The 26,844-nt window shown below is 43.1% G+C and overlaps 1 protein-coding gene across 5 annotated transcripts in view; it reads right to left on the reverse strand.

Annotated features, from left to right (window-relative positions):
• ZNF407 (zinc finger protein 407) overlaps positions 1-26,844 on the reverse strand; it is a 598,515-nt gene that overhangs the window by 500,825 nt on the left and 70,846 nt on the right. For all 5 annotated transcript variants that reach the window (XM_056521427.1, XM_056521429.1, XM_056521428.1 and 2 more), the window contains exon 3: positions 18,800-18,914. In XM_056521427.1, coding sequence (XP_056377402.1) covers positions 18,800-18,914 — 115 coding nt within the window. The remainder of the gene's footprint in view (positions 1-18,799; positions 18,915-26,844) is intronic.

Here is a 26,844-nt window from a genome sequence, read left to right on the forward strand (position 1 = left end):
GAGTCTCTGGGGCAGAGAGAGGATAAATTCTGCCCCGGGGTGGAGTAGTACCCGGGAGGAGGTCGATAGGGCAATCATAAGGCCTGTGAGGAGGTAGAGTCTCAGCTTGTTTTTTGCAGAAAACATCCGCGAAGTCCATATAGGCCTTAGGGAGACCGGTTACTGGAGGAACCACAGAGTTACGGCAAGGGTTACTGGGAACCGGTTTTAGACAGTTCTTGGAACAAGAGGACCCCCAACTCTTGATCTCCCCAGTGGACCAATCCAGGGTTGGGGAATGAAGTTGAAGCCAGGGAAGTCCAAGGAGAATCTCCGAGGTGCAATTGGGGAGGACCAAAAGTTCAATCCTCTCATGATGAGATCCGATGCTCATAAGAAGGGGCTCCGTGCGGAAACGTATGGTACAGTCCAATCTTTCATTATTTACACAATTGATGTAGAGGGGTCTGGCGAGACTGGTTACTGGGATGTTGAACCTGTTGACGAGAGAGGCCAAAATAAAATTTCCTGCAGATCCAGAGTCCAAGAAGGCCACTGTAGAGAAGGAGAAGGCAGAGGCAGACATCCGCACAGGCACAGTAAGACGTGGAGAAGCAGAGTAGACATCAAGGACTGTCTCACCTTTGTGCGGAGTCAGCGTACGTCTTTCCAGGCGGGGAGGACGGATAGGACAATCCCTCAGGAAGTGTTCGGTACTAGCACAGTACAGGCAGAGGTTCTCCATACGGCGTCGTGTCCTCTCTTGAGGTGTCAGGCGAGACCGGTCGACCTGCATAGCCTCCACGGCGGGAGGCACAGGAACAGATTGCAGGGGACCAGAGGAGAGAGGAGCCGAGGAGACGAAACGCCTCGTGCGAACAGAGTCCATATCTTGGCGGAGTTCCTGACGCCTTTCAGAAAAACGCATGTCAATGCGAGTGGCTAGGTGAATAAGTTCATGTAGATTAGCAGGAATTTCTCGTGCGGCCAGAACATCTTTAATGTTGCTGGATAGGCCTTTTTTGAAGGTCGCGCAGAGGGCCTCATTATTCCAGGACAATTCTGAAGCAAGTGTACGGAATTGTACGGCATACTCGCCAACGGAAGAATTACCCTGGACCAGGTTCAACAGGGCAGTCTCAGCAGAAGAGGCTCGGGCAGGTTCCTCAAAGACACTTCGGATTTCCGAGAAGAAGGAGTGTACAGAGGCAGTGACGGGGTCATTGCGGTCCCAGAGCGGTGTGGCCCATGACAGGGCTTTTCCGGACAGAAGACTGACTACGAAAGCCACCTTAGACCTTTCAGTGGGAAACAGGTCCGACATCATCTCCAGATGCAGGGAACATTGGGAAAGAAAGCCACGGCAAAACTTAGAGTCCCCATCAAATTTATCCGGCAAGGATAAGCGTATCCCAGGAGCGGCCACTCGCTGCGGAGGAGGTGCAGGAGCTGGCGGAGGAGATGACTGCTGAAGCTGTGGTAGCAACTGTTGTAGCATAACGGTCAGTTGAGACAGCTGTTGGCCTTGTTGCGCTATCTGTTGTGACTGCTGGGCGACCACCGTGGTGAGGTCAGCGACAACTGGCAGAGGAACTTCAGCGGGATCCATGGCCGGATCTACTGTCACGATGCCGGCTGGCAGGTAGTGGACCCTCTGTGCCAGAGAGGGATTGGCGTGGACCGTGCTAGTGGACCGGTTCTAAGCCACTACTGGTTTTCACCAGAGCCCGCCGCAAAGCGGGATGGTCTTGCTGCGGCGGTAGTGACCAGGTCGTATCCACTAGCAACGGCTCACCTCTCTGGCTGCTGAAGATAGGCGCGGTACAAGGGAGTAGGCAGAAGCAAGGTCGGACGTAGCAGAAGGTCGGGGCAGGCAGCAAGGATCGTAGTCAGGGGCAACGGCAGAAGGTCTGGAAACACAGGCAAGGAACACACAAGGAACGCTTTCACTGGCACTAAGGCAACAAGATCCGGCAAGGGAGTGCAAGGGAAGTGAGGTAATATAGGGAAGTGCACAGGTGAAAACCCTAATTGGAACCACTGCGCCAATCAGCGGCGCAGTGGCCCTTTAAATCGCAGAGACCCGGCGCGCGCGCGCCCTAGGGAGCGGGGCCGCGCGCGCCGGGACAGAACAGACGGGGAGCGAGTCAGGTAGGGGAGCCGGGGTGCGCATCGCGAGCGGGCGCTACCCGCATCGCGAATCGCATCCCGGCTGGCAGCAGGATCGCAGCGCCCCGGGTCAGAGGACGTGACCGGAGCGCTGCAGCGGAGGGAGTGAAGCGAGCGCTCCGGGGAGGAGCGGGGACCCGGAGCGCTCGGCGTAACATACAATATGTCTACTTTATGTTTGCATCATAAAATTTATGAGTTTTTACTTTTGGAAGACACCATAGGGCTTCAAAGTTCAGTAGCAATTTTGAAATTTTTCACAAAATTTTCAAACTCACTATTTTTCAGGGACCAGTTCAGTTTTGAAGTGGATTTGAAGGGTCTTCATATTAGAAATACCCCATAAAAGACCCCATTATAAAAACTACACCCCCTAAAGTATTCAAAAAAACATTCAGTAAGTGTATTAACCCTTTAGGTGTTTCACAGGAATAGCAGCAAAGTGAAGGAGAAAATTCAAAATCTTCATTTTTTACACTCGCATGTTCTTGTAGACCCAATTTTTGAATTTTTGCAAGGGATAAAAAGGAGAAAATTTTTACTTGTATTTGAAACCCAATTTCTCTCGAGTAAGCACATACCTCATATGTCTATGTTAATTGTTCGGCGGGCGCAGTAGAGGGCTCAGAAGGGAAGGAGCGACAAATGGTTTTTGGGGGGCATGCCGCATTTAGGAAGCCCCTATGGTGCCAGGACAGCAAAAAAAAACACATGGCATACCATTTTGGAAACTAGACCCCTCAGGGAACGTAACAAGGGGTAAAGTGAACCTTAATACCCCACAGGTGATTCACGACTTTTGCATATGTAAAAAAAATATATATTTTTTTTACCTAAAATGCTTGGTTTCCCAAAAATTTTACATTTTTAAAAAGGGTAATAGCAGAAAATACCCCCCAAAATTTGAAGCCCAATTTCTCTCGATACAGAAAACACCTCGCATGGGGGTGAAAAGTGCTCTGCTGGTGCACTACAGGTCTCAGAAGAGAAGGAGTCACATTTGGCTTTTTGAAAGCAAATTTTGCTCTGGGGGCATGCCGCATTTAGGAAGCCCCTATGGTGCCAGAACAGCAAAAAAAAACCACATGGCATACCATTTTGGAAACTAGACCCCTCGGGGAACGTAACAAGGTGTAACGTGAACCTTAATGCCCTACAGGTGTTTCACGACTTTTGCATATGTAAAAAAAAAATTTTTTTTTTACCTAAAATGCTTGTTTTCCCAAAATGTTTACATTTTTAAAAAGGGTAATAGCGGAAAATACCCCCCAAAATTTGAAGCCCAATTTCTCCCGATTCAGAAAACACCCCATATGGAGGTGAAAAGTGCTCTGCTGGCGCACTACAGGTCTCAGAAGAGAAGGAGTAACATTTGGCTTTTTGAAAGCAAATTTTGCTCTGGGGGCATGCCGCATTTAGGAAGCCCCTATGGTGCCAGAACAGCAAAAAAAAACACATGGCATACCATTTTGGAAACTAGACCCCTCGGGGAACGTACCAAGGGGTAATGTGAACCTTAATACCCTACAGGTGTTTCACGACTTTTGCATATGTAAAAAAATATATATTTTTTTTACCTAAAATGCTTGGTTTCCCAAAATTTTTACAATTTTAAAAAGGGTAATAGCAGAAAATACCCCCCAAAATTTGAAGCCCAATTTCTCCCGATTCAGAAAACACCCCATATGGGTGTGAAAAGTGCTCTGCTGGCGCACTACAGGTCTCAGAAGAGAAGGAGTCACATTTGGCTTTTTGAAAGCGAATTTTGCTCTGGGGGCATGCCGCATTTAGGAACCCCCTATGGTGCCAGGACAGCAAAAAAAAAACACATGGCATACCATTTTGGAAACTAGACCCCTTGGGGAACGTAACAAGGGGTAATTTGAACCTTAATACCCTACAGGTGTTTCACGACTTTTGCATATGTAAAAAAATATATATTTTTTTTACCTAAAATGCTTGTTTTCCCAAAAATTTTACATTTTTTAAAAGGGTAATAGCAGAAAATACCCCCCAAAATTTGAAGCCCAATTTCTCCCGAGTACGGCGATACCCCATATGTGGCCCTAAACTGTTGCCTTGAAATACGACAGGGCTCCAAAGTGAGAGCGCCATGCGCATTTGAGGCCTAAATTAGGGACTTGCATAGGGGTGGACATAGGGGTATTCTACGCCAGTGATTCCCAAACAGGGTGCCTCCAGCTGTTGTAAAACTCCCAGCATGCCTGGACAGTCAACGGCTATCTGGCAATACTGGGAGTAGTTGTTTTGCAACAGCTGGAGGCTCCGTTTTGGAAACAGTGGCGTACCAGACGTTTTTCATTTTTATTGGGGAGGGGGGTTGTATAGGGGTATGTGTATATGTAGTGTTTTTTACCTTTTATTTTATTTTGTGTTAGTGTAGTGTAGTGTTTTTAGGGTACAGTCGCATGGACGGGGGTTCACAGTAGTTTCTCGCTGGCAGTTTGAGCTACGGCAGAAAATTTGACGCAGCTCAAACTTGCAGCCGGATACTTACTGTAATCCTCCGCCCATGTGAGTGTACCCTGTACGTTCACATTGGGGGGGGGGGGGGGAACATCCAGCTGTTGCAAAACTGCAACTCCCAGCATGTACGGTCTATCAGTGCATGCTGGGAGTTGTAGTTTTGCAACCGCTGGAGGCTCCGTTTTGGAAACAGTGGCGTACCAGACATTTTCATTTTTATTGGGGAGGGGGGTTGTATAGGGGTATGTGTATACGTAGTGTTTTTTACTTTTTATTTTATTGTGTGTTAGTGTAGTGTAGTGTTTTTAGGGTACAGTCGCATGGGCGGGGGGTTCACAGTAGTTTCTCGCTGGCAGTTTGAGCTGCTGCAGAAATTTTGCCGCACCTCAAACTTGCAGCCGGATACTAACCGTAATCCTCCGCCCATGTGAGTGTACCCTGTACGTTCACATTGGGGGGGGGAACATCCAGCTGTTGCAAAACTACAACTCCCAGCATGTACGGTCTATCAGTGCATGCTGGGAGTTGTAGTTTTGCAACAGCTGGAGGCACACTGGTTGTGAAACACCGAGTTTGGTAACAAACTCAGTGTTTTGCAACCAGTGTGCCTTCAGCTGTTGCAAAAGCTACAACCCCCAGCATGTACGGACAGCGGAAGGGCATGCTGGGTGTTGTAGTTATGCAACAGCTGGAGGCATACTACTTTGGCTGGGGATGCTGGGGATTGTAGTTATGCAATAGCTGGAGACACACTGGTTTACTACTTAACTCAGTGTGCCTTCAGCTGTTGCAAAACTACAACTCTCAGCAGTCACCGACAGCCAACGGGCATGCTGGGAGTTGTAGTTATGCAACCACCAGATGCACTACTACAACTCCCAGCATGCACTTGAGCTGTTTGTGCAAGCTGGGAGTTGTAGTTACACAACAGCTGAAGGTACACTTTTCCATAGAAAGAATGTGCCTCCAGCTGTTGCAAAACTACAAGTCCCAGCATGCCCATAAGGGCATGCTGGGAGTTGTGGTGGTCTGCCTCCTGCTGTTGCATAACTACAGCTCCCAGCATGCCCTTGTTGCATGCTGGGAGCTGTTGCTAAGCAACAGCAGGAGGCTGTCACTCACCTCCAACGATCCTCGCCGCACCAGGTCAGTCCCTCGTCGTCTCCGCCGCCGCCGCTGCTCCTGGGGCCCCGATCCCAACAGGGGCGCCGGGGATCGGGGTCCCCAGCACCCGGGGTGCACGTCCCGCACCCGCTCACGTCCTCCGGAAGAGGGGCGGAGCGGGTTGCGGGAGTGACACCCGCAGCAGGCGCCCTGATTGGTCGGCCGGTAATCCGGCCGACGAATCAGGGCGATCGTGAGGTGGCACCAGTGCCACCTCACCCCTGCTGGCTATGGCTGTTCGGGGCCGTCTCTGACGGCCCCGATCAGCCAATAATTCCGGGTCACCGGGTCACTGGAGACCCGATTGACCCGGAATCCGCCGCAGATCGCTGGACTGAATTGTCCAGCGATCTGCGGCCATCGCCGACATGGGGGGTCATAATGACCCCCCTGGGCGATATGCCCCGATGCCTGCTGAACGATTTCAGCAGGCATCGGGGACCGGCTCCGCTCCAGATGGTTGCGGGGGGCCGGTAAAACACATGACGTTCTCATACGTCATGTGTCCTTAAGGACTCGGAAATGGAGACGTATGAGAACGTCATGTGTCCTTAAGGGGTTAAAGACAATACTAGCTCTTGCATGCTATAATTGTTTCTTTTTTACATAGGATAGAAAAAGGCTGAAGGGTTGCCACTATTGAGTGATATGCCAACTATAGCCTCACATGGAAACCAGCCTTTACATGGTTCTGTGGTAGTCAGGGTGCTTCAGGCTGTAATTACTCCTACTCTATCATGATGGACAGTCCTGGCACCTCCGCTCTGCTCCCTCTGCTCACCGAGTGCAGCCAGCACTGACTACACTGCCCCCGGACATTAAATATTCACATCCCTCATCACCAAACACAACACAGATTATAATCTCTATCTTCCCCCTCTGGTGGATTACCACATGCTATCATATGGTTTGTTATCACCCCCCCACCCCAAAACTATGTAAAGGTTATTAAATTTTTTATTTTTACCATGTGCCATCTTTTCAAGAAAAAGTAAAAAAAACTTTAATTTGTAAAAAAAAGTTACAAATTGTAATAAATCGGCTTAAAATAGACCAATGCGAACAACTATAACTTTATTTCTTCGCTTATGGGTCTGTTTGCAGGCTAATTTTTCGTACTGTGATCTGATTTTCTTTCAATTTTTAAGTCCTTATAGGGGACTTTTATAAACAACTACTGGATTGCTTTTACTGATCAATGCTCTGCTATGGTATTGCATTGATCAGTTAGATTGGCACCCTCCTAGTAGAGCCAGCCAGAGGCAGGCTCTGTTATTAGAGCTAATGGGAAAGATTTATCATTGCCTTCCTGACATTTTATTGGTTGAAATTTGGCACAGTTAGGTTTTGCGCAAAAAAATTGCACAATTTAAAAATAGACACTTTCTGCAAAAGTGAATCATTCTCAGTGCTGCCATCAGAAATTTTGGGGCCCTTTACACAGCTTGAGGTCCTCAGTACCCCCACAGTTAGGTGAAGGCCCCCCAGTGCCCCCATAGGTAGGTGTAGACCCCTCCCTAGTGCCCCCATAGGTAGGTGTAGGCCCCCCCAGTGCCCCCATAGGTAGGTGTAGGCCCCCCCAGTGCCCGCATAAGTAGGTGTAGGCCCCCCAGTGTCCCCATAGGTAGGTGTAGGCCCCCAGTACCCCCATAGGTAGGTGTAGGCCCCCAGTACCCCCATAGGTCGGTGTAGGCCCCCAGTACCCCCATAAGTAGGTGTAGGCCGCAGTACTCCCATAGGTAGGTTTAGGCCCCCCCATTGCCCCCATAGGTAGGTGTAAGCCCCCCCCAGTGCCCCCATAGGTGTAGGCCCCCATAGGTAGATGTAGGCCCCCCCAGTGCCCCCATAGGTAGGTGTAGGCTCCCCCAGTGCCCCCATAGGTAGGTGTAGGCTCCTCCAGTGCCCCCATAGGTAGGTGTAGGCTCCCCCAGTGTCCCCATAGGTAGGTGTAGGCTCCCCCAGTGCCCCCATAGGAAGGTGTAGGCTCCCCCAGTGCCCCCATAGGAAGGTGTAGGCCACCAGTGCCCCTGATAGGTAGGTGTATTCCCCCACAGAAATACTGCCTCCAGCTATGTACAGTATATGGCTGGAGGCAGTATGTCTCTGTATTGTCCTGCTTCTGTGCTCAAAGCACTGCTCCATCGATCTGGGACCTATGGGCTATAGTTTTAGGTCCCTGGGCTGGAGGAGCAGTGTTGGAGCATTGGGGGCAGCGTGCTGTGCCACTATAATTACCTATCCGGCAGCCTGTCTCCCAGCTACGTGGCACTCCTCTGCTCCTTCTGTACGGCCTTATGCAGGAACGTCAGTTGCCTCCCGGCAACCTCCAGAGATTTAAAGTGGCCGCACGCTTGGCCCCTTGCCTTAGAAAAGTGACACCCACAGCAAGTTCTGAGGGGATTTTTCATTTGTGCAAAATTTCTCAAAGTCAGTCCGCCTTATTGATAAATTTGGTGCAAGTAAGCCAAATACACAGCAAACAAAGGCAGAAGGAATGACTGCAAACAGATATTGATAAATCTCCCCCTATATTGCCAGCGCAGAGGTTTAGTTAAGGCCCCGCCAGCTATATAAACTGACTGGCAGCCCGTGATATTGTTGCAGAGATGCTGATCAATCACCAGTTACCAACAGAGCACGTTATTTTGACCTTTAAAGTGGACCTGTGACAAGCCCAAAAAAATGTGACAGCATTAGAATTAACTGGTCTAGGGTACCCTGACCCCACACCCTTTTTACAGTTTCTTGATATGTCCTCCTGTTCCAGAGATATGAGGGTTTATAGTTTGACAATTCAGGAAATTAGTCAGATGGGCAGGAACTTAACTTAAAAAATTGGAGTGAATATCAGGTGTTTCGGATTATACAGTTAGAGTTTGTGTATTAAGCATACACGCTACTAGTCCATATAAAACATTCAAACCCCTCTGTACATTCATCCCTGATATTCACTCACCTGATAATCACTCTATTTTTTTTTTTTTTAAATCAAGTATACACCCATCTGACTAATTCCTGAATTGTCAGACAAACTAAAAACCCACATATCCAGGGAGCGGAAGGGAGTATTTAGCAACGCTATAACTCACTATAGCAGCAGGTCTTAGGACTGAGACCTGGTGCAATCTAAACTTTTGATATGGCTAGATGACATATCAAAAGTTTATACTGATTACATTAACACTTAAAATGACTGGCATGAATGAATGTGATCAACCTATGCTGGTCATTAACGGTGAGTGCTAGATGCTGATTGCACCCAGCACCCACAGTCTATATAGCAAGATTAGCACCTGAGATCTATTCATAACCCTTGATGGCCATATATGCATGGAATGAGTCTCCAAGGAGTAAAAACACTCCATGGAGTGTTTAAAGCTATGCAGACCAAGCAAAAGAAAAAAGCTGTTTGAAGAAGTCCATTTTTTCTTTCACATAATCAAGGAGATTGTTTCTTTAAAAACACAGTTATTTTAGAGGAATAAAAGAAATTCTTTACCGGGTACTCCGGTAAAAAAAGCTAATATTTTTATATCAACTATTGCCAGAAAGTTAAACATATTTACAAATTATGAAGCAAAGAGGAATGGTAGAAAAAGTCGTCAAACTCACCAAAGACTTCTTTTCCAGGGTAATTTCTTTATTTCATACTCACATATAAAAGGTAGATACAAAAGGTGGGAGAGGGATCACAGTGGGGGGGCATTCACTGTCTGGCGACAGACTCTGTTTCGCTCGGTGCTCGAGCTTCTTCTGGCCTGAACAACTAGGAATAGTGGGCTGGTTCTTATACAGGTGGGTTCACAGGTCTAATTTCTTAGTACCTCCCAACTGTAGTGACGTCTGGTGTGAAGGCGTTAGCTTAAAAACAAGCATAGATTACGCCTTCCTTATACCTTCTGTCATAAGAAAACAGCTTATTATAAGAACAATCAAAAGAAAAAGAAGTGTGATTTAAAAACAAGGGGCATAATCCACTTTGTCAATCAAGCCTAAAGGACCTGTTGCTGCGGTATGAATAATCCAATATGTTTCTCGCTGCAACAGGAGGCGATCAAGATCAATGGTTAGAGAGTTCTATACCAAAGGGGAATTATGCTTGCAAGTCTTGCAACTTTTGTAAATTTAATGCACAATTGCAAACGATGCGCATGGGCCCAATAACCCACACTGTTACAGATTTAATAACATGCCGTACCAAACATGTAGTATATGTTATATACTGCCCGTGTGGCTTCTACTACATTGGAAAAACTATACGTCAGTTATGCGCGAGAATACGTGAGCATATGTACTCACTGCGCACACTTAAAGGAGCACCCCGCCTAATATCCCATGTAGTAGAAGCCCACGGGGGAAAACCAGAAGTACTTACCTTTTCTGGAGTGGAGAGAGTTAAATACAGACCAGGTATTGATCTTGATCGCCTCCTGTTGCAGCGAGAAACATATTGGATTATTCATACCGCAGCAACAGGTCCTTTAGGCTTGAATGACAAAGTGGATTATGCCCCTTGTTTTTAAATCACACTTCTTTTTCTTTTGATTGTTCTTATAATAAGCTGTTTTCTTATGACAGAAGGTATAAGGAAGGCGTAATCTATGCTTGTTTTTAAGCTAACGCCTTCACACCAGACGTCACTACAGTTGGGAGGTACTAAGAAATTAGACCTGTGAACCCACCTGTATAAGAACCAGCCCACTATTCCTAGTTGTCCAGGCCAGAAGAAGCTCGAGCACCGAGCGGAACAGAGTCTGTCGCCAGACAGTGAATGCCCCCCACTGTGATCCCTCTCCCACCTTTTGTATCTACCTTTTATATGTGAGTATGAAATAAAGAAATTACCCTGGAAAAGAAGTCTTTGGTGAGTTTGCCGACTTTTTCTACCATTCCTCTTTGCTTCAAGATTTGTGATTCACTACTCATAGTCAGAGCACCACCAATACTTCGGGGAACACTCCTACACGTCCCATAGTCCAGTAACGTGAGAATATCAGCAGCAGTGCCGGACATTACACTCTTTGTTTGAACATATTTACAAATTACTTCTATTTAAAAAACGTAACCCGCTTAAGCTGTGTATACTAGAGAAAGTTGTGTAGTTCTTTCCAGTCTGACCACAGTGCTCTCTGCTGACACCTCAGGAATGACATGTCAGGAACTGTGCAGAAAATCCCCATAGCAAACCTCTCCTGCTCTGTACAGTTCCTGACACAGACAGAGGTGTCAGCAGAGAGTCAGACTGGAAAGAACTACACAACTTTCTCTGTAGTATACAGCAGCTGATAAATATGGGAGGGTTAAGATTTTTAAAAAGAAGTAATTTAAAAATCTGTACAACTTGTCCTCCAGAGTACCCCTTTAAATTCTGAAGGGCTCCCCCTTTGGATTATCACGCAGGGTGAAAGCAGAATGTGTGACAAATCCATGAGTAAAGCTTACATAAAAAAGGAGTTAATGTAGTAATGGACTATCCAGCTCGCCAATCCACCTCGTGTGCACGGATACATGGGGACTACACACACAAGACAGCAGGAACAAGGAATATCCAGCACCCAAGTATTGGATAAGAACATAGTATTTATTGTAGAGTCCTCGACAGGAACATTTAAACATAGAGAGCATGGACCAAGGAGTGACACGTTTCGGCGGACGTAGCCGCCTTAGTCATAGTACAACTAAGGCGGCTACGTCCGCCGAAACGCGTCACTCCTTGGTCCGTGCTCTGTGTTTTAATGTTCCTGTCAAGGACTCTACAATAAATACTACGTTCTTATCCGATACTGTGGTTCTGTATATTCCTTGTTCCTGCTATAAAAAAGGAGTTGTACTTTTATCCATCAAACCATCAATGATGGTAGTTGCTTTAGGGCTTAACAAGATGCCTGCAACAGACCTACAACTTAGTAGAAGAAAAAGGAATAAAAATATGTTGTTGGCAGCAGGAAATAAAAAAGGAAATATAAAAGCCAAGATTAATTAAAAGAAACTAACTTACATAAGTTACAAATCATCTGAAATGTGTAGTAAAAAGCATTTTCTTAGATAAGCAGAGGATGAAAGTTTATAGGTTTTCAAAATATTCAGCTCAACAGCATCAAATAAAATAGCTGTGCCATCTCGTCCAATTTGTAGCCAGCCTGTGTGTTATGAATTGTTAAATACTCAGTACAGTGCATTTGATGATTTAAGCACACAACAGCTTGAGTCCATCCAGCCAGCCGAAATTTTCATTTATTCCTGCTGTCTACAATTACCCACAACCATGTATTTTTAAATATTTCCAGCCTATAAAAATTACAAATTTTTGCCACTTGTGTTTATCTGCATTTCGACTTTGATTTGGATAAATTAAGCTCTCAAGTGTTTTTGCTTTATGAAACTCTGCATGTTGTACACTTCAACACAAATAAATGACTTCTACCATTAGAGGTTTAAATAATGTAATGTATTTCATGCTCAGCCTGAAGCTGGATTCCAATGAAGTTGCTAATGCACGTAATGATTAAGTGTAACTCAAATACTAACTGTGTTGTTGAAAACATGACAGGCAATAATTTGGTCTATTATATTCTGCCATTTAATTGCCTAGTACAGACATTCTCTGACACGTTATGAAGCAATGATTTACAATTATTCAAGCTGCAAAGGTCAGAAAGTGACATTATAATCATCCACACAAAGATCCCTTCTAATGCACAAAAACTAGGTGGTGCCACAAAAAATGTTTTGCCGGATATATTAAGTTTTGTATTTAGGTTTAGTCTTTCTTTATGTGGTTAACATGCAGAAAAGCATATTATAGGAGAGGAAAAAAAGACATACATTGCCAGAACAGCTGATATGCAGGAGAAGAACATTTAGATCATTTTATATATATATATATATATATATATATATATATATATATATATACACACACACATACACACACTGTACACTGAATATGCTGATACCCCCATTTCGTAGGCTATGTCCGCCTCATGCGTTTCAATACTGTTAAAAAGCGTGCATTAAAAAAAGGACAAGCAAGGAATGCATGTAGGACTGCAGCTATAGGCACTGCTGAGAGAATAGTCCCCCCCGGGCCCTTGTGCCTCAGGTGGCCCAATGACCCTTTTCTGCCCACATGAGAATAAATGCTACATTGTAGGTTTGCTGGCACTGTCATAGATTTTACAATGCTTCTAGTTGTTGCATGTATATGCTTTTCACATTACTAACAATCATATATGATGGATGGCAACTGTGATTTTAGCCTTGCAGAAAAAGTCCAGGCAAACAAACATATTGTGTAATGCCTAGTGCTGGAACCAAGGGTTGGCGTAGTACACTGGGAACTTCCCAATGTAGTGGGCCAGTTCTTCAGGTGCTGCATTAGGCATACCCCAGGGTATATGGTTTACGATTGGAGGTTTTCTTTAAAGAAGTACTAAATCCAGAATTAGATAATTAAAATGCAAACAAACAGATTGACAATGCTTCCAAAATCTCCAAAAAGAAAAGCTGTACACATACACCAACGAAAGAGAAGCCTTGTTGCATCTTGGAGGATGAACAGCAGCAGAAGTGGCTTAGCTTGGTCTAGGTGCAGTCAGAAGGCATATATTTCTATACTCTACTCCACTTATTAAACTGGTGGTTTGCAAAGTCTAAGATAAAGAGGGGAAATGGATAAATAGATAAAGATATTAAAGGGGTACTCTGAAGAAAAAAAATCAAATCAACTGTTGCCAAAAAGTTTTACAGGTTTGTAAATGACTTCTATTCAAAAACATCAAGCCTTCCAGTACTAATAAACTGCTTTTATGCCCTGGAGGATCATGCAGTACTCCCAGTCTGACCACAGTGCTCTCTGTTGCCACCTCTGTCCATGTTAAGAACTGTCTAGAGCATGAGCAAGTCCACTTAGCAAACCTGTTTTGCTCTAGACAGCATTGTGTCTGACTGGAAATAGAAGTAATTTGCAAATCTGTACAACTTTCTGTCACAGGTTGATATGAAAAAAGATTTGGTTTTCCAGAGTACCTCTTCTTGTATCAATCACAGTCACAGCATAGTCAAAGGCCCGGAATTACTAAGCTGTATTTTTGTTGTGTCCAAAGTGTGCAATGTTTTGCACCTCTATTATACTGGGGACTCTGGCAAGATAAAGGAAATAGCAGGTTTAATTATTACTAACCAATGGGATGTTGAGGGAGGTGTACTCTAATCAATTAAGACTTTATACATCAGTTTATGTTCCAATCACATGTGGGTTGTGCCACATTTTGGGTCTCTGACTCTGGTCAACTGCAGGGTACATGGTTACCAGTGCTGGCTCTCCATTTTTTATTTAAAGGGGTTCTCCGGTGCTTAGACATCTTATCCCCTATCCAAAGGATAGGGGATAAGATGCCTGATCGCGGGAGTCCCGCCACTGGGGACCCCTGTGATCTTGCACGCGGCACCCAGTTTATAATCAGTCTGATTACCGGTGACCACAGGGCCGACTGCGTGTGACGTGACGCCTCCGCCCCCATGTGACGTCACGCTTCGACCCTCAATGCAAGCCTATGGGAGGGGCATGATAGCTATCACGCCCCCTCCCATAGGCTTGCATTGAGGGGTGGAGCGTGACGTCACACGGCGTCAAGTCACATGCCGTCGGCCCTGTGGTCGCCGGTAATCAGACCCGGAGCGAACACGCTCCGGGGACTGATTATAAACGGGGTGCCGCGTGCAAGATCACAGGGGTCCCCAGCGGCGGGACTCCAGCGATCAGGCATCTTATCCCCTATACTTTGGATAGGGGATAAGATGTCTAAGCACTGGAGAACCCCTTTAAAGGGATTATATAGGAATAGAAAAGCAGCTTATTTTTTTCCCCGAAAAACAGCACCACACCAGTCCACAGTCGTGTGTGGTATCAAAAGATGGCTCCATTCATAAACAACCTGAGGACAGGAGTGGTGCAGTTTTTTGTTTAGTTTTTTTGTAATAAATCAGCAAAAAGTCCCTTAATTGAACTATTAAAAATTATTTTAAAAAAATATAAATGTATAATACTAAAGGGTATCAACAAAAAATGAATATTAAAAAAGAATCCTTGAGAGTAAAGAACATAAAAACCTTGTACCCATAATTACTTGTAAGTGATGATGTCAAGATTAACATCGTAAAAAAAAGTAGACAGCCTCATGTTCTAAGTAAGCCCCTTACTGGATGTCAATTATGACAGAGAGAAATAAAGTCAGTAATGGTAACCATCATAGCTAGAGCTCAAACCTCAGAATGGTAAAGGAAAAAACAACCTAGTATGAGACCTTCTGTTTGTAACAAAATTAAAGAATTAATGTTGCTGAAAGATCACTTCACCTTATAAAATTAAATTTTTAAAAATGTAAAATTTATAGCAATTAAAACTAATGAAGAAATGCCGCATGAGCTGCTCAGGCTCGGGAACTAATAGGTCCACTGAGCATTTCCAAGATTATTTAGCCATCAATGATAATGAATTGACATTGTCAGTAGTGTTAATGTTCCAACACTCCATGCTGCTTCTAATCCAATATCCATTCCTTCCATTGTCTATAGTTACATTAGTAGCCTACCCTAACTCAATTTTAAAAACCAATCCCACCCTTACGATTCTCAGATCTTTCAACTCTCCTTTTCTTTTACATGAAAAGGCGAAAAATTTGGCTCAAAGCCTTTAAAAAGTTCCAAATCACCTCCATAAAATAAGTGGCATAGAAAACACACATTACAAAAATGTGTTGAAATTACTCATTAATATAAGCAGATCCCCTTGTTTTTTTTTGGTTTTTTTTTTACTTGTTTACATGGTTCTCCAAATTATTACTTTCAATTCCTAAGTTTTTATGGATGCACATTAGACACCTTTTATAATATGTTTGTTTCACAATTTTCTAGTAGTTTATAAAGAAAACAGCTCATCAGAATCCCACCGCAATGGGTCCCCATATCTACTGGGACACTAACCATTCATGCCGAAGCCTCAGGCTTGTCCATGAGTCATGGACAAGAGAACTCATGGACAAGGCTGCATGAGCAGGTGCACCAATCACCTCCCACCACCACAAGGGAGGGACACGCCCCCTTCTCCTGAGAGGATTTATAACCATGTGAGCTAATAAAAAGATGTAAAATTAAATTTAAAATAAAAGGACATTCACAATGAAGCTACTAAACTGTCCTGCAGTAAGACACAAGGAATCACCTCTGAAAGAGCTTCCTGGAACTATCACCTGAAAGGTGGGTAAATTTACACATATGAAAGTGATTTCTGAAATTGCGCCAAATTTACAGCCCGACTTGCACCTTTTTGTACATTTTTGTGCAAGTCGGGTTATCTCGACTTATTGTTGGGATGAGATAACCCCTGCAGGATAGTAAAGGATAAGGGAGACTATACATAAAGGCCTATATTTACAGAGGCTATGATTACCCCCATTGGATTTTTACCCTGGCTTTGCTGAAACATTTCCTGAGAACAACTTAATACAAATCATTATACAGGTCTACACAACAGGCTTGCATTGTGTCATGCTTATGTATGAACATTGATGTGGGTGGTGATTTGCCTCAACCCAACGTTTTTTTGGCGAGGTTGAACAAAGCCAAGTGGGAAAAATTACTAAATAAACACAGCTCCTGTTTCTGGACAACATGAAAAAAGCTTAAAAGCTTCTCTTTATTTTAATCAGACATATACAGAACGTGAAGATACAGGTGATGCGTCTCAGTAAGAATATCCAACCTTAGTCCTTGTATGACTAAGGTTGGATATTCCGACAGAAACACCTCACCTGTATCTTTACATTCTGTATACGTTTGCTTGACTGTTGAATTGTGAATGGAAATTCCAAGGTGTGAACATAGCCTCAGAGAGCTGCCTGAGTCAGCCGAATACAGAGCTTGGTTATCCTCAGTAGCTCTCATAGAGAATGAATGGAGCAGTGATATCAATGCATGGCCACCACTTTATTGTGATGGGAGAATCAGATCTCAGTTAGTTCTTGAGATTGTGGGGGAAAGTAAATAAGTTGTTATGGGGGTAAAATCCCTTTAGATAAAACATTTTAAATTTAGAAATATCCCATGAGTCTTTTCTCAGCAACCTCTTCTTAAACACAGTTAAACAAACCTACCATACTAAAACTATGAAGCCCATTTAAAAAGTGAAGATTTGCTTTAAATCTATAAGATGTGTTCTTGATAGTAAAAGAAAAGCATGAACACATCATTGTTGCTATATAGCAGTTAGACTGAAATAGCCATTTAGTCATAAAGCCAAGTAGATTTGTAATGCAGGTAAAGCTGTACGTTAAAATACAATATAATCCAGTCATTTGTGCATTGTACTAACAGGAACTGAATTGCAGTGCTCTTTGGATTAGCTTGAAGACCTCATCACATAGGTTACACTGGCTCCAGTAAATTGGTTTTATATGATGCACATATTCAGAATATTAATTTTATTGGCATAATAACATTAATAAAAAAAAATAGAAAAATTCTAGCCAGCACCTAGAACATTAAAACCTACTTTGTGCATTGTAATATACCATCCACGCCACTCTGTTATTAAAACCTTTAAAGTATTTCCCTGAAATGAATCAGTTGTACATTTGGTATTTTCATTGCCTTGTATAAAATGTAACATTTTAGAAGGACAATTAAACACTGAAAATGAGAATTCTTAGCAGAGAACAATCGCGAAAGACATTTTACAAGTAAAGAAAACTAGAAAAACTCATTAAAAATGACATCACACACAATTTACTATTTACAATAAAAATATATAAAAATAAAAACTATATACAGTGACCCCTCGACCTACGATGGCCCCGACATACGATCATTTCAACATGCGATGGCCTCTCAGAGGCCATCTCATGTTGAAGGCAGCATCAACATACGATGCTTTTTTATGTCGGGGCCATTGCATAAACGGCTATCCGGCAGCGCAGACTTCTTCAGCTGCCATCGGATAGCCGTTTACGGTGCCCCGTGTGCTCCGGTGATGGTCTCCTACCTGTCCTCGGGGCTCCGGCGCGTCCTCTTCGGGATCTTCCTCTTCCGGCGCGTCCTCTGGCGCTCTCCATCGTCGTCATCACGTCGCTGCGCACGACGTCTCGTCATCCAATAGGAGCAGCGTGCGTAGCGACGTGATGGCGGCGTCGGAGAGCGCGGTTGCCGTGGAAGCAGAGGCCTTGCCGGAGCGTCGGGGACGCGGCGACAGCGATGGACGGCGACATCCCGGGCAGCGTTGACGGTCCGGAGCGGCGGGGACAGGTGAGTACAACTTTCTCTAACAGTGGTCTACAACCTGCGGACCTCCGGATGTTGCAAAACTACAACACCCAGCATGCCCGGACAGCCAACGGCTGTCCGGGCATGCTGGGTGTTGTAGTTTTGCAACATCCGGAGGTCCGCAGGTTGTAGACCACTGTCCTATACTTTACATTGCACGGATCTCTCAACATATGATGGTTTCAACAAATGATGGTATGTTTGTAACAGATTACCATCGTATGTTGAGGAACCACTGTATATATATATATATATATATATATACACACATACACACACACATGTAAAAAAACAAGTAAAGCTACCTGTGGAATGTATTCATTGGCATAATGTAAAACAGGAGAACATAAAAAACCTTCCAAGTTATATATTTTTTGATGTCTTTAAGTGTAATTTATAGTTCTCTCTGGCAATATGAGTGAACATCCTATAATTTAGGCAATTTACAGATTACAGGTTCAGATTGACCTGGTAGCCCCATACAATTGCTCCTCCACAGAGCTGGATTAGGAGTGGAAGAGAGATGTCATAACTGTATTTAAGGAATTTACCATAACAATGAAAAGCAGGGGATGCATGCATAAAGTTAGCCATCAGGAGGACTTCAATAGGAATGTACATGTTGTAGCATTTCTATTCAGGGAAGAGAGATCTACACAAGCAGAACCAGTCATTTACTCACCCACATATATGACACTTGTATTCTCTCATCCCAAGGTGTCTCTTCACATGGTTTCTGGCATCTCCAAGTTGAGCTGCTGCAAAGCTGCATATCTTGCATTTAAATGGCTTTGAGCCTGAGGAGAAAGAAATAGCAGAAAGTAAGAACGTGAACCAAAGTGCAATGTATGAGCTAAAATACAATAATCCCCACATTTTACTATACAATTAAAAAAGAAAAACTTTACTATTTACCAGATACTTCTTGCAGTTGATTTTTTTTCCTGATACCAACTGAAACTTATGACATGTACGTAGGGCACCTCAAAAGTTTTTTGCGATGATAGGTACATCTAGCTGGATTGAATAAAGGAGTGTTCCAGCAATTAAAATGTATACACTATTCACAGAATAGGTGATCAATGTCTGACTGCTGGGCCGGAGAGTGGGGTCCTCACTGCATGCTGAATGGAGTAGTGGGTCTAAACATGTATCCAGTCACTCCATTAACTCACTAAGGAACAGCTGAAGGTAGCCGAAAACAGTGCTCGGTATAAGTATAAGATAGGGTATAAGTTTGAATCGCTGGAATGCCCCATTAAGACAATGATGGACAACTTGGTGACCCTAGACAAAGGTCAGTTGATGACTGGACTGAAACGGTTATTTGACACCCCTTTTCTTTTTTTAAAGGGGGGCATTTGAAAAAGACAATATATTAGTGGGTACTTTAGCTCACTACACCTGTCTGAGGTTACTCCCTGCTCTGGAGCACTGCCAGTCTGGGCACACCAATCTGTGCAATAAAAGAAACTCACAAAGAAAGGTCCAATGTTATTTTACTTAATCCAACAGCGTACACAATAATAAAATACACCGAGAAGTGATTTAGGCAACTAAGGTGTTAAATAAAAGAACGTTGGACCTTTACGTGAGCTGTCATTTTTTTTCTTAACAGAGAGAAGTATATTCATTGCATGTGCATCTACAGTGTTCTGCGAGTCGTTGTGCACAGTATACTTGCACACATCGCGTCTGCACTCGGCCTGGCTCAGGGAGCTGGGGGAGCAGCCGTGATGTCTGCGAGTGCACTGCCCATGTGTGCAGCGACTGGCAGATCGTTGTGTGTCTGCTCATAACGGCAGGCTGGCACAGCTGGAGGCACATTGCAGGGTCACCTTGCCACAAGAATATGCAAGGGAATTACAGCACCATTCATGGGTGGCCTGTAGTGCCAATGTGCAGGAAACAACAGCGAAGGGTCCACATCATTGATTAAAAACTGTAGCCCCCTTCTTCCTCAAAATCGGTGAGGTTCCAGAAGACAGACTTCCACTGATGAAAAATCGCCAGGATATGCCATTACTTTATGAGATGGGAATTCACTTTTAACCCATTAAGGACAGACCCATTTTTTACCTTAAAGGGGTACTCTGGTGGAAAACTTTTTTTTTTAAATCAACTGATGCCAGAAAGTTAAACAGATTTGTAAATTACTTCTATTAAAAAATCTTAATCCCTCCAGTACTTATTAGCTGCTGAATACTACAGAGGAAATTCTTTTCTTTTTGGAACACAGTGCTCTCTGCTGACACCTCCGTCCATTTTAAGAACTGTCCAGAGCAGGAGAAAATCCCCATAGCAAACATATGCTGCTCTGGACAGTTCCTAAAATGGACAGCAGAGAGCACTGTGTTCATGACATCAGAGAAATCTAAAAAGTAAAGCATTTCCTCTGTAGTATATAGCCCCTAAAAAGTACTGGAAGGATTAAGATTTTTTTAAAAGAAGTAATTTACAAATCTGTTTAACTTTCTGGCACCAGTTGATTAAAAAAAAAAAAAAAAAGTTTTCCACAGGAGTACCCTTTTAATGACCAGGCTCTTGTATTTATTCTGTGGGTCAGTACGATTATGGTGATACCTATTATATATAGGTTTTAATGTTCTTTTTCCTTTTCTGAGCAAAATTCATTTTTTCCCTTTTTTGTGTTATCAATTTCCAACAGCCGTAAATTTAAAATTTTTTGTCCGACGACATTTTGTGATGGCTTATTTTTTGTGGGACAAGCTGTACTTTTTATTAGTATAATTTTTGCGATACATGCTAAATTTTGATCTTTTTTAATCCACTATTTGAACCAAAATTGGCTAATTTTGCACTTTTTTTTTTTTTTTTACGGCATTCACTGAGCGGGATCATTTACATTACAGCTTTATAGCACAAGTCATTACAGACGTGGCAATACCTAGTGTGTATATGATTTGTGTTTTTTATGATAATACAGGGCTTTTATTGGGAAAGGAGCATTTTTTTTTTTTTACACTTCATACTTTTATTGAAGAACTTTTTATTATTTTATTTTTCACTTTTTACAGGTTATACTATGCTGCAATACATTTGTACTGCAGCACAGTATGACCTGATAAGCTGCACAAACTACAGCCAGTGCACGCATACAGGAGGCCATGATCTAGCCTCCTGCTGCCATGGCAACCAACGGTGACCTGCGATCGTACTGCGGTGCCGCCATTGATAAACAGGGGGAGCACCCTCCTCCTGTCAACACCATAGATGCCGTGATCAGGATTGATCACTGCCTCTATGGGTTGATGCTGCCAGGGCCAGCATGATCGCGGCCCCGGCAGGTGCAGCGGGACCCCGGCAGAGCAGGAGATCAGCAGTACGTATGCATACGTCCTGTAGCAGGAAGGGGTTACGAAACCCATTAGCTCTTATAAACACAGGTAGTGAATATTTTATTACATGCACTTAAATTTAACAGGGAGGTATATTTTAGACACTGTAAAATAAATTACTTTACTTTCAAATATGAAACACCTTAAAAAAATATTTCCTGGATAAGTGTGCCATTCTGAAGCAGTGTTCTAACTTTCCAACATTTCATATTGCCTTGGTTATTTCAGATTTTTCCTGTCACACAGCGAGGGTGATTCATCACTTTGCTATTGTAATGACATGCAATGTGTGAATATACTGAGGATAAAATATTATGCCTTTACGACTGTTTTATAGCCCAGAATTTATGATTATTCTGGAAACTAGAAGTATTGACATTTTGGCTATTATTTATTTCAAGCACAAACTTTATTATTGGATGCCGAGCATTGGGCAGATATATGAAACAAGATAGGACTGGTGTGATTAACTGGTTATTTTACAACAGATTTGAGGTAAAAAGGGCAATGGATCAACATCATGTTCAAGTCTAATGGGTCAAAGTTCCAGTGATATAAAAAAAAATGTGATGATATTACCTTATTGTTGCACTGCAATTTAAAGAACAGGAAAAACAAAAATTCTACAGATGAAATGTTCACATATTTGGCAAAGCAAGTCACCCTAGCACAATATATCAAGCTGTTAAAGATCAGATTAATATAGTTACTTATTCTTCATATCATGGTTAGCTTATGCTTAGTGATGTGCTCCAATCACTTCATGGAAACCACCTATGAAATATAGGAACTCTAATAAGTATACATCAAGGACTATGATAAGACTGAATTTACCCTCTATGAAAGTTGATCAGAAGAACAGTGTGCTGTGCCCTTGGAAATAAGACTATCCTTAGAAAATGGTTTGTTGAAATGAAGTTCTCAGTAAAATTTGAGAGTCTTAAATTTCAATGTAATTCCCAAAAGCTGACGAAAAATGAAGCATTTAATTTTAATCTTCGAAAAGAAATAAAAAAGTCAACAGTACTAAGCACGGGCAGACAAGGTTGAATATTTCACAGTTCAATGACAATGAGGCTAGATCTCTTAATACTTCCATTTCTAGCAGCAGAAGTAGATGTAAAATATATTTAGCACCTGAATGGTTATATCTAGTCAGCTTTATATGTTTAAATGTCAAAAGCAGGTTGAGACTGCAGCTAACAGCAATCACATCTCATCCATCACACAGAGAAACTCCAGTTTATTTAAATGATGCAGATAAAACTAAATTAATCATTAATTTGGTGACATTCTAAATTGTCATTGCACGGTATAAAAGGGCTAATGCTAATCATATAAAAATAGAAAAGGAATATCTTCCAAGACAAGGAGACTGACAGAAATGCAGTCTGGCTTCAATACTTTTTGCAGATATTAAACTAACATATAGTATTCCCCATACTAACAGAGCAATGTAAATGTTGTGCATATCAAATGGCACAGTATCAGCTACCATGAAATCAAATTTTACAATACATTTTATCAGGGGCGTTGCTAGGTGGGCTAATGGGGCTTAAGCCCCAGGTCTTAGGCCCATAGCCCTGGGTCTCAGGTTTTTTTAAATTATTATTATTGCCACCACTGCTTTAAGACAACAGTGGCTTTAGGGCTATGTGGTGAGGTGCTGCACGTTGGCATGCCAGACGCAAAAGTCAGTTGTAGGTCCCTCTGTTGTCCCACTTTCATGCCTAGCAGCAGTCTCATAAGATTTCAGACTTTCAGGCTTGGCGTGGAGAGCGGGAGTTCAACATTTCACCACCACAGATGGACTGTGGAGCACAGGCAGAAGAAGCGCTCCACAGATCTGCTTCCTCCCACCTGCGTCGCTCAACTCCCGCCACTCACATTGGCCCGCCGTACATCTCTCCGTCATCCCCGCACCGCACATCTCCTTCCGCTCACATTGCCCCCACGCCGCACATCTCCCACCACTCAAATGTCCTCTTGCAACACATCTCCCACCGCTCACATCCCTCTCCGCGCTGCACATCTCTCTGCTGCTCACATTGACCCACCGCACATCTCCCGCCACTCACATTGCTCCCACGAGGCACATCTCTCTGCTGCTCACATAGTCCCACCGCACATCTACCCACCACCATCTCCAGCTGCTACCATTAGCAAAACCCCCAGCATGCCCAGACTGAAAACATGCTGGGGGTTGTAGTTTTGCAACAGCGTGGCCAGCCCCTGTAACATTTCCCCCCCCCACCCCCCGCTTGCTAGCATTAGCAAAAGTACAACTCTCAGTATGCCCTGACAGTGAGGGGGTTGTAATTTTGCCACAGCTGGGGAGTCATAGATTGAGGATTGCTGTTTCCTAACAAAGGAATAAATGTCGATCTTTAAAAATAGAATGTTTATTATCCCAAGCGGTGAACGGTCAAAATATAAACATTTTCAAACGCTACAATTGATGATTTATGGTCACATCACATCACAGAATTTTTTTCGATAAAAAGTGGATCAGAAAGCCAGAACTGCACTGGTACCATTAACCCCTTAAGGACCAAGCCCATTTTCAACTTAAGGACCAGGCCAATTTTATTTTTGTGTTTTTGTTTTTTTCCTCCTCGCCTTCTAAAATCCATAACTCCTTTATATTTCCATCTATAGACCCATACAAGGGCTTGTTTTTTGCGTGATCAATTGTACTTTGTAATGAAACCTCTCATTTTACCATAAAATGTACGGCGAACCCCAAAAAAATAAAAAAATTAGGGAGGAAATTTAAATGAAAACCCAAATTTTGCGCATTTTGGAGGGTTTTGTTTTCACACTATACACTTTACGGTAAAAATGACGTGTTTTTTATTCTGTGGGTCAATATGATTAAAATGATACCCATGGCTAGATACTTTTATATTTTTGTACCACTTAAAAAAATTCTAAAACTTTTTGTACAAAATCTGTAATCTAAAATCGCCCTATTTTGATCCCCTATAACTTTTTTCATTTTTACATATATAGGGAGGTATGAGGGCTCATTTTTTGCGCCGTCATCTGTACTTTTTATCAATACTACATTTGCATATATAAAACTTTTAGATCATTTTTTTTTTAAATTTATAAAATGTGACAAAAAGCAGCATTTTTAGACTTTACGCTTACGCCATCCAGTACAGGATAATTAACATTATATTTTGATAGTACGGACATTTACACATGCTAAGATACCAAATATGTTAAAAATTATTTTTAAAAAAAATTTGCTCTTTTGGGGTAAAATGGGAAAAACTGTCAATTTTCATTTTTATTGGGGGAGGGGATTTTTCACTTTTTTTTACTTTTTATTTTTACATTTTTCAACTTTTATTTTAAACTTTTTATGTCCCCATAGGAGACTATCTATAGCAATCCTTTGATTGCTAATACTGTTCAGTGCTATGTATAGGACACAGCACTGCTCAGTATTATCGGTGATCTTCTGCTCTGGTCTGCTCGATCTCAGACCAGAGCAGAAGACCCCGGAAGACGGCCGGAGCCAGGTGAGGGGACCTCCGGCCGCCATGCTGGATGATCGGATCGCCGCGGCAGCGCTGTATTGATCACGGCATCTGAGGGGTTAATGGCTGAGATCCACGTGATCGCGGATGTCGGCCATTAAGGGCGGGTCCCCGACTGCTGATAGCAGCCGAAACCTGCCATGTATGACGCGAGTACCGTTCCGATGCTCGCAGTCTTACACAGGATGTAAATGTACGTCCTGGTGAGGGAAGTCCCGCCAAACCAGGACATACATTTACGTCCGTGGTCGTTAAGGAGTTAACAACTACAACTCATGGCGCAAATAAAAAAAACTCTAACAGAGCTCCGTAGATTGAAAAATATAAAAGTTATAGAGGTCAGAACACGGCATTGAACAGAGTATTTTTTTTCTTTTTCTTCCATTTTCTATTTATTTTTTTTAAATAAAAAATGGGTGACAGAGGTCTGGCACACACAGTTACCTGGTCCACTTGGTAAATATATTTATATTCACACACTGGAATTTGTGTTAGGCAGGTTGTTTTTCTTTATGGCTGTATATTCCGAGTTACTGGGACGCCTCATGGTTTTATAGTACTTTTGCATAGTGGGTCATTGTGCTTGCTATTTTTCCCCACATTACCTGGTTAGTGTATTGGGCCTTTTTATGGTGTTTCCTTTTTGTGTTATGTTGTAGCTATATTTACTATAGCAACCTATACCTACCAGACTCTCCTTCTTTTGCCTCTGTGGCTATTGAGTTGTATTTCGGCTCACATACATACGTATACATCTTTTAAGTGATTTTAAATGTATGTTTTCTTTGCATTTATGTTAATAAAAATGTTGATATTCTTTGAAAACTGATCTGCATATGCTTTGTTCTTTCATGTCTATATTTCATATGAACACTGTATTATCCACAGTGCCTATCCAGTCTCCTCACTGCCTATAAAGTCACAAAATACCACTTGCGCGACAGGCAGCAATGACAAGAATAGTAATATATATATATATTGTATGTCTGTGGTGGTAATGATGGTAATTGTCAGTCTGTCAGGGGCGTGTCCGAGGGTGGGCTAGGGGCATGTCTTAGGGTGTGGTTAGGGGCGTGGCTGGGCTTTGGGCTCTAGCCCCTGGTCTTTTGAAGACCTAGCAACGCCCCTGCATTTCATAGACCACCATCATGCACCCATAAAAGGGATTCTGTCTGCTCCATAACAGTTGCAGAGCTGGAGATAGATGCTAGAGGATTAAAATTAACCAAACCTTTAGTTTTGCTGATGATTCTTTGTAAAGCTATACAAGTGCATTTTTTATTAGAAACTTAAGAGTCAAACTGCTGAATTATTATTGCAGCCTAACCTTCTTCCTTCCACATCCTGCCCTGTCATGCATGATTGCTGTATAGGGCTCAGCTCAAAGCCCTGTATGTCAATCAGTAGCAATGGATTGGGCCATGTACCATCAAATCTTGGGTGAGAACCTCCTTTCCTCAGCCAGGGCATTAAAATAGGTCTTGGATGGATATTCCAGCATGAGAATGACACCAAACCAAGGAAACCAAGAAGCACATTAGGTCCCGGAGTGGCCTAGACATTCTCCAGACCTTAATCCCATAGAAAATCTGTGGAGGGAGCTGAAGGTTCCAGCTGCCAAACGTGAGCCTCAAAACCTTAATATAGTGGGGCGTGGCCTGCATGGGGAGCTGAGCAGACACATGTCCGCCGAGCTCCCGCTTCCTGATATTAAATTACCCTGAATTATATCCCTGACCCGAGGGCATACTTACCTGAAGAGGTGCTCCAGGTTCGGGAAGGTCTCCAGCAGCGGTGGAAGTGGTCCTGGATTCTCCTGC

This window comes from Hyla sarda, chromosome 5 (genome assembly GCF_029499605.1).
Source record: "Hyla sarda isolate aHylSar1 chromosome 5, aHylSar1.hap1, whole genome shotgun sequence".
In the NCBI taxonomy this organism is placed as follows: Eukaryota; Metazoa; Chordata; class Amphibia; order Anura; family Hylidae; genus Hyla; species Hyla sarda.